Raw genomic sequence first — 8,997 nt, 5'->3', positions numbered from 1 at the left:
CATCACACGTCGGTTTGTGTCTTGGCACATACTTCTCAACACACTGTAGAAACAGCCTGAAAAAAACACTTTTTAAGACCCTAAACAGACACACACACACACCAAGCGACTGATTACTAAAATGAACATCCCAAGATCTAAAAAAGTGTTTTATTATATTTCTTTTGACAATTTTCATTAGATCAGATACTGCATGTTTAATGTGTGAAGGTGTTGAAGATTTATATTTTTGTTGCTATGTTTTTGGCATGATGATACTGAGGAACTTGTTTAGTTTTAGACAGGAAACTTACTCACCTTCTACTGGCCTGTGAAACCCACAAAAACCTGCTTACAGCTTCCTGTAAGGGCAGGAAATGGTGAAAAGCTTAGCAAGACAAATGTCAAGAGAGATTGCGAAAGCCTGTAGATAGCAGTGAAGTTCTCTGAAACGATGTGCAGATTTAAAAGTGGAAACATTAAGGATGTTCTGCATAAATATAGAATTGGTTGGGTTATGAAAACAGTTTGCAAATATAGTGTTATAGAATCAGGGACAAGAGGAAAAAGCTGTGATAGGAAAGAGAACAGGAAAGCCAGTGAAGATAAGTAAACATGGAGAAGGTGATCTCAATGACCTCTTCTTGAAATAGGTCAGAAAGTTGAGCAAGCGCCAGTGTGTCTTACTTTATTTCTCATTGGGTTAATCCCTGGAAGACACTTGACTCTTTGCTTGCTGTGGTCCAGAAAGCCACTGCAGTGCAGACTCTACAATTAGAGCTGACTAGAAAAGTCACATAATAACTACACACAGCAGTGGGGATTTAGACTGCGCCTCTTTGCATGTGTTTATAATTGTACCATACCGTATATACAATTAAACTTCCATTCTGAGAACTAGATAAATGGTCCAAACCTCCGTCTCAAAGTTTCCGTCTTTTTAGTATTTTCTGCCCTGTCAGCCACACATTCACATTCTGTTCTATTTAATCTATTTCATTTATTAATTACTTGAAATCTGATGGTTTGTGAGGATGTTGTTGAATGCATGCACAATAATCATCAGCACATTCACACAACATCTCATGATGTCATTTGAAATGCCTTCATGGGTATTATCTCTCTCTTTTAGTTGTTAATTGTGAGTAAAATAAGATTTGCAAAGTTAAAAAATATAAATTACCAGCATCAGAAAGAAATGGTGCTTTGGAAGCTGTAAAAATTAGATTTTGTTTGGGTTGTTTTTGTTTTGTACCAAATAAATGAAAAACTTTTGATCCTTAAAAATAGCATTTTTTGAATGTATATACACTCACCGGCCACTTTATTAAGTACACCTTACTAGTACTCTGTTGGACCTTCTTTTGCTTTCAGCTGCCTTAATTCTTTGTGGCATAGATTTAACAAGGTACTGCAAATATTCCCTCAAAGGTTTTGGTCCATATTAACATGATAGTATCATGCAGTTGCTGCAGATTTGTCAGCTGCACATACCGTTTCACCAAGAGTGCTTTATTGGATTGAGATCTAGTGACTGTGGAGGCCATTTGAGTACAGTAAACTCATTATCATGTTCAAAAAAACCAGTCTAAGATTATTCACATTTTATGATATGGTACGTTATCCTGCTGGAGGTAGCCATCAGAAGATGGGTACACTGTGTTCATAAAAGGATGGACATGATCAGCAACAATACTCAGGAAGACTGTGGCGTTGACACGAAGTGTGCCAAGAAAATATCCCCCACACTATTACACCACCACCACCATCCTGAACCGTTGATACAAGGCAGGATGACTCCATGCTTTCCTGTTGTTGATGCCAAATTCTGAGCCTACCATCTGAATGTCGCAACAGAAATCAAGACTCATCAGACCAGGCAACGTTTTTCAAATCTTCTATTGTACAATTTTGGTGAGCCTGTGCCAATTGTAGCCTCAGTTTCTTGGTCTTAGCTGACAGGAGTGGCACCAGGTGTGGTCTGTGGTCCATTTGTCTCAAATGTGGTCCAGTTGCCTCAAGGTTGGACGTGTTGTGCGTTCAGAGATGCTCTTCAGCATACCTCGGTTGTAACGTGGTTATTTGAGTTACTGTTGCCTTTCTATCAGCTGGAACCAGTCTGGCCATTCCCCTCTGACCTCTGGCATCAGCAAGGCATTTGCACCCACAGAACTGCTACTCACTGGATATCTTCTCTTTTTCTGACCATTTTCTGTAAACCATAGAGATGGTTGTGAAAATTCCAGTAGATCAGCAGTTTCTGGAATACTCAGATCAGCTCGTCTAGCACTAACAACCATGCCACGTTTAAAGTCACTTAAATCACCTTTCTTCCCCATTCTGATACTTGGTCTAAACTGCAGCAGATCGACTTGAACATGTCTGCATGCCTAAATGCATTGAGTTGCAGCCATGTGATTGGCTGATTTGTAATTTGGTTAACGAGCAGTTGGACAGGTGTACCTAATAAAGTATATAAACGTATACACCTGTGTGTATAAAAATAATAAAACCTATGGCATTCTGTCTTGTGTTAAAAATAAAAGTTTATTATAATACATTTATTTATGCACTTTCCTATATTACACTTATTTAACTTAGTTCATTCATTGTTTAGATTATTAGATTTATTCGTTTATTTCTTACATTGGAAATATCAGTGACTGAGATTTTTGCTTGTCACTTTTTATTATCAAAAACATGTTATGTGAGAGAAATATCACTTGCATTTGTGTGTGCGACTGTAAGAGAATAAAAACATTGGCTCATGAAACTTTGAGACAGTTTAAGAACTGCAGTGTAAAATGTGTAAATTATTAGTATTATTTTTTTTGCAGAATGCTCAACTAGTCCTGAATTCTGCAAGAGACAAAAGGGACATGGAGCAGAGACATGGTGCTGTCAAGAAGAAGGTAGCAATACTCCCTCTATCACACACAGGCACACTCTCACATACACTTGTACAGCTATCTTGATGAGGACTTCAGATAGCCCTGATGGTTTTTATACAATTCATACTGTATGTCCTGTATTAAACACTGCGCTTAAGTATTCAAACTGTACATTTTATTCACCTACCCCTACACTCAACCCTCACAGCAACAATCTTTGTTTTTACATTTTCAAAATACTCCGTTCTGTGAGATTTCCTCATGGGGACCACAAAAATGTCCCAACATGGTCAAAATGTACTGGTTTTGCTATACTTGTGAAGACATTTGGTATACAGGACAATACTAAGCTCATACACTTACATTTTATCTGAAGAATGATATATATATATTTTTGTTTGTCTTCAGGATGTGTCGTATGATGACTCCATTATGGACTTCAGCCCAGATGCTCCCAATGGCATTGCAATGGAAGGTTACCTGTACAAGAGAGCCAGCAATGCTTTCAAAACATGGAGCAGGTAGAGCACTGATACATTTAATGCTAGGAATGTTAATGCTATGTAAATACTAAAATCAGTCAGTGTTATAACATGACTACAACATATTAGATATGATAGAGACTTGCTAATTTATGCTAGCAACATTGTAAAAATGTTGCAACCTCACATGAAAAACACTATAGTAATTTATAATTAATACAATAGTGTTATTGATCCATATCAGTGAAGCAATTAAATGTGGTAATTATTTTGTTGCCAGGGTAATGCAACAATTACAATACTATAAACAATACTATAGTAAGTATAGTTATATTGTACTACAACCAATCACCGTTTGCTGTAGTCTAAACTTAAGTATATAACAGTATTTGTTACATTTTATCAGCTACTATAGTTAATACTACAGTATTCTGAAGCAGATATAAACAGTATAATACACTTTACTAAAGTATGGTTCAAAAACACTACAGTATGTATTACAAATTTCTATAGTATTTGTTAATGTGGAACACATTAGCCACATACTGAAACATTCTAGAAATATGCTACCAACCTTTTATATGTTAATACACCTTAGCCATGTATTGAAATGTTGTCTTCAACATGCTAATTTATTCTATCCATGTGTTAAACATGTTAGGTTTGACAGCAACATGCTAATTGATGCTAGCATAGTGTTAAAAGCAACAAATTAGATGAGCTAGCAACATATGATAGCTGTATGCTAAGTGTTTACATGGACACCAATAATCTGATGTTGATACGATTAAGGCAGTATTCTGATTAAGAGTCTACCATGTAAACGGCAATTTTCGTTTAATTTTATCCGATTAAGGTCATGATCGAACCAAACAGAAATGGGATTAAGACGTGGAGTATGGCGGTTTTAGTCACTATTGAAGTGCAGTAAAGACATGTAAACACTGCAATCAAACTAATACTATCATGTAGGATTTTCACCACATTTGGTGACAGGATGGTCTGTAGACACATGGCTGTTTGACACTATTGTCTGCATCTAGCGAGTGAGTGAAGGACCACAGACACCTTCATCATGAAATACAGATTTTTTCTCCCCCATACGGCATGCAATATTAAATTCCATTAAAACAACACTCTTCCTTTGGGTGTTTCATTTTTAATGTCAACTTTAACTGCAGTGTGGCACTTTCACTTTCATTCAGGAACATTTTATTCATGCCACTGTGACAAAAGAGATATTGGATGCGAGTATGAACTGCTGGATGAGTGTTGTTTTAATGGAATTTAATACCGCATGCCGTATGGGGGAAAAAACCTTCGCAATTTATGATGCAGGTGTCTGTGTCCTTCACTGACTCGGTAGGTGCAGAGAATATTGTCAAAGAGTCATGTGTGTACAAAATAGCCTGTCGCAAAATGCGGTGAAAAGTCCTACATGACGGTAATAGTTTAAGGTGTTTACATGTCTGTACTGCACTTTAATACTACGACTAAAATCAGCATACTCCACATGTCCTAATTCTATTTCTGTTTAGTTTGATTAACCGATTAAATGAATCAAAATTCACTATTTACACAGTAGACTCTTAATCTGAGTATTGTCTCAATCGCATTCAAACCAAATTATTGGTGTCCATGTAAACATACTAAGTGTTATCAATGTAGCAATGTTCTTTCTTTCTTTCTTTCTTTCTTTCGTTTAGGTTACAAAGCTTTAAAACTTTTATACACTTTAACCCGACATAAAAGTCCCTTAACAATCCTTACAACCTATTTTTTAAAATAGTTTTAGCTTCCTTTATCTGCTAATTATATTGTTTTATATGGAAGTTGTTTCAGGAGCAAGTTAAAATTGTTATTTTTAACCGTATTGCCACAAATTGTAAAGTGTACATTTGTACGTTTGTACGTGCCAAATATAATTTCAATAAATATTATTTTAACATCAAATAATTTTTTTCACTTGTATTACAAGCAGACCTATTCCAAAGCAGTTTTCTTAGCTTTTTACCCGTTTTTATTTTGCACATGTGTCTATGAGAGAGTGTTCATTTCAAAGCTATATGTTATGAATTACAATCAAGTGTGTGATTGCATTATTGATGCCTTACATGGCCCTGAAATATATGTCTGTGTGTGTGTGTGTGTGGAATACTTTCCACTTTTGGAAATCCTGTTTGAAATGATCATATATCATAAATGATCATATCAAATAGAACATTTTTAAGCTTAAGGTGGTTTATGCATGAAAGACATTTATTAAAGTAATGATCATGCTCAACATGTTTATATATTGGTCTGCGAATGAAGTTTCAAATGAAGAAATGCAGTGCTGTCTATCTGCAGTTTACATAAAAAAAGTGATTTGGGACACACAGTTCATTAAGTTTATTTAAATTATTATTATTAATATTATTATTATTAATATTATTATTATTATTATTATTATTATTATTATTATTATTATTATTTTAGAATTGCTTAAAATGCAAACACACACACTTTCTAAACCAAAGTTACACCTACGTGTGTGTTTATTTTACAGGCGCTGGTTCTCCATTCAGAAGAACCAGTTGGTTTACCAAAAGAAACACAATGTAAGTATTGGATTGTACCATTTCCCAATGCCAGTAATGCTACTGTACATTGCTTCACACCCATAAACCGATACACAAAAAACCCACAAACCACTGGTAAAATATTGGGAATTGGAGCTTAGAATGTTTAATCTTTTGTTCTCCTTTTTGGGTGACCATAGAGATACACACATCTCACATGGCGGCTGACTTTTATTTACTTCAGTTTTTCTGTAACAGGAGCAGATCACTGTAGTTGTGGAGGACTTGCGTTTGTGCACAGTGAAGCCCTGCAGTGAACAAGACAGACGCTTTTGCTTTGAGGTCGTTTCTCCCTCCAAGTGAGTCTCTCTCTGTGTGTGTGTGTGTGTGTGTATCTGTGTACTAAACAGACAGAACTGCCATGTATTTTTAGCCATGCAACGTTTTTCTATTTTTTGCAGTGTTAGTGTTTTTGCTATGGTTTAACTGAAACAACACTGTAAACATGTTATTCTGCACATAAGCATGTTTGTACATATCCCAGTCAAAGTCCAAATGACAGCATGTGTGTTTGTGCTTTGTGCAGGAGCTGTTTATTACAGGCTGATTCAGAGCGACAGCAGCAGAGCTGGATCAGCGCGGTCCAGAACAGCATCGCCTCAGCATTCCAGGAGAGAAGAGATGATAATCATAGCTCTGTACGTCTCAAACGCACGTGCACACACACTCAAAATGTAACTGTAGACATATGGTAGACTTCTATTTATAAATAAAGCCATTATATAAAATACTACATTGCTTTTTTTAAGTAAAATTCATTTCTTTTACTTTAGCCTATGTACAAATAAGTTTAAGTTAAAAAAATAATGTAAAAATAACAATACATGTTGCTATTACATAGTCATGTGACTGTCACATGTGGCATCAAAGTACCGCGATAGCGCTCCGAGATCAGACTACTGATTTAGCCGGTGCAGCATCTAAAGAGCGACTTTACGAGCTCTGATGACGACACTGATATTACACGATTGGTTCACTGCATGACAACCACAAGTGTTTCGTTATATATTTAATTGATAATTCTCTTATCGTTTAAAAATGAACTATAGTTTGTGGAGGCTGTATTCTGTTTTATTTATACTGTAAATATTTTGTTGTTATTGCAATAAATAAACAAATGAATAAATGATCACGCCTTGTGATCGGTCATCATTACAGCAGCAACTTTGAGCCCCGAAGTGTCCGGCTTGACAGCTCCATTTTCAACTCTGCCCCCGCCTGAGCTTTGCTAATCTCGTTGATTGTCGGCTGTAGCTGTGCTTCATGTCGAAGGCACCTTTTGTTTGCAAATGTGTGGGGCGTTTGAGTAGTTGCTGTCATGTAATGTGCGTTTGACTGGATGGACTGTACCTTGCGTTCGCTTCTACAGATTACAAGATTCAATTAAATGTTGTGAGTCAGACTTTTAAAATGTAAATACTGTCACTGTCAGCTTGACTAAGTGTATTTAGCATTGAACTCCATTGTGTTATAAATGGGATTGTTTATGTTTTACTACAATAAGTTCATTATAAAATGTTAAATATGACACTGGATTAGTTAATATGATTTAAAACAACATTTTCTAGTTAAAAAAAATATATATATTATTGAATGAATTAGCAAATTCTCCTTGGCAAATTTATTGTAATGCGGTTTGCTATATATTCAGTGCACTGCCCTCAGTCTAGTTTGGTTTTTGGCCCTTTATAAGAAAAACTTTGGTCACATCTGGTCTATAGCCATCGATGATTGGCTCCTCTGCTAGTAAGAGGGGCTTCATTTGCCATATAAAGCGTTCCACTTTTCCTCATTCAAAACTATACCAGTGACCTGTCGTGTGTATTCTTCAGTCTTTGATTGAGTGCTGTTGGATAGTTTTAATTAATTAATTAATTAATTTTGCATTAACTAATCTTCAGATAATAACTCCAAGATGTAAAAGATATACTGAGCGTGATGCACTGACATGCAGAATTATTGCTATTATTTCAATAGAGGACATGAATTTGAGTGTTATAAGAAGGATATGTGTGTGTGTGTGTTTACCAGAGAGATCGCTGTAGCTCAGTGTCTGTTGGGAGTGTGCGTTTGAGTGGAGGAGAGCCGGAGGCATGTGTTCGAGAGGCTCTGGAGGAGGTGCAGGCCATTTCAGGCAACAGCCAGTGCTGCGACTGCGGGGAGCCTGGACCTGACTGGGCATCCATCAATCTGGGCATCACACTGTGCATTACCTGCTCGGGCATTCACAGGTAACACACATACACACACAATTATTAATCAGTTAGCCACTACATGCAAATCACTTTCGATTATTATAAAGGTACTAGAGTACAAATATTCGATATATACAGTTGTTGATATTTGAACAACCTTTGTTGTTCTAGGACAATTTTGAAAAACAATCTTTGATTCACTTTTAATGTTGACTACTGTATAGTGAAAACTGAACCATAGGTACTTCTGGGTTTATTCGTCATGAAAATAAAGTTATGCTTGGTATTTTAAAGGGATTGTTCGCCCAAAAATTAAAATGTACTCAGGATCAGTGTTGGGTAAGTTACTTTTAAAAAGTAATAGATTACAAATTACTGACTACTACTGGAAAATTGTAATCTGTAATCTACATTACTAATTACTTCATGGAAAAAGTAATCAGATTACTAATTACTTTACTTTGAAGTTACGTTTAAAACATATAAAACATACCTATACAAAATACAAAACAAACTGCAGCTCTTTCACTGAAAAACGTTACAGTGGGTTGATCACAGCTGCTTGACACAGGCCTATTCAACAGACTTAAAGAGTTTGCCAAAACTTAAAATTCTCTCATCATTTACTTTTTCCAATCCATTTTTGTCTTTTTTAATACTAAAAAGAAAGACATTTTGAAGAAAACTGGATACCTGTTACCACTGACATCCATAGTATGCAATATCACTGCAGTGTTTGAGTGTTCTGTGTTTGTCTGAGGTCTACCTAAATGTATATATTCCATACAAAGTATGAAGCTGATTGGTCAGTTCTTTTCACACAACTCAC

At 35.9% G+C, this 8,997-nt stretch overlaps 1 protein-coding gene across 11 annotated transcripts in view; it reads left to right on the top strand.

The window, feature by feature from the left end:
- acap1 (ArfGAP with coiled-coil, ankyrin repeat and PH domains 1) overlaps positions 1 to 8,997 on the top strand; it is a 101,989-nt gene that overhangs the window by 73,752 nt on the left and 19,240 nt on the right. For all 11 annotated transcript variants that reach the window (XR_012382463.1, XR_012382465.1, XR_012382464.1 and 8 more), the window contains 6 exon segments: positions 2,817 to 2,891; positions 3,279 to 3,391; positions 5,901 to 5,952; positions 6,172 to 6,272; positions 6,500 to 6,611; positions 8,005 to 8,204. Coding sequence is in view for 8 of the 11 variants with exons in the window: in XM_073906811.1 (XP_073762912.1) it covers positions 2,817 to 2,891; positions 3,279 to 3,391; positions 5,901 to 5,952; positions 6,172 to 6,272; positions 6,500 to 6,611; positions 8,005 to 8,204 (653 nt within the window). In the remaining 3 variants the exon portion in view is untranslated.

Source organism: Danio rerio, chromosome 7, assembly GCF_049306965.1.
Source record: "Danio rerio strain Tuebingen ecotype United States chromosome 7, GRCz12tu, whole genome shotgun sequence".
NCBI classification, from domain to species: Eukaryota; Metazoa; Chordata; class Actinopteri; order Cypriniformes; family Danionidae; genus Danio; species Danio rerio.
This window is presented reverse-complemented; position numbering and strand designations above follow the sequence as displayed.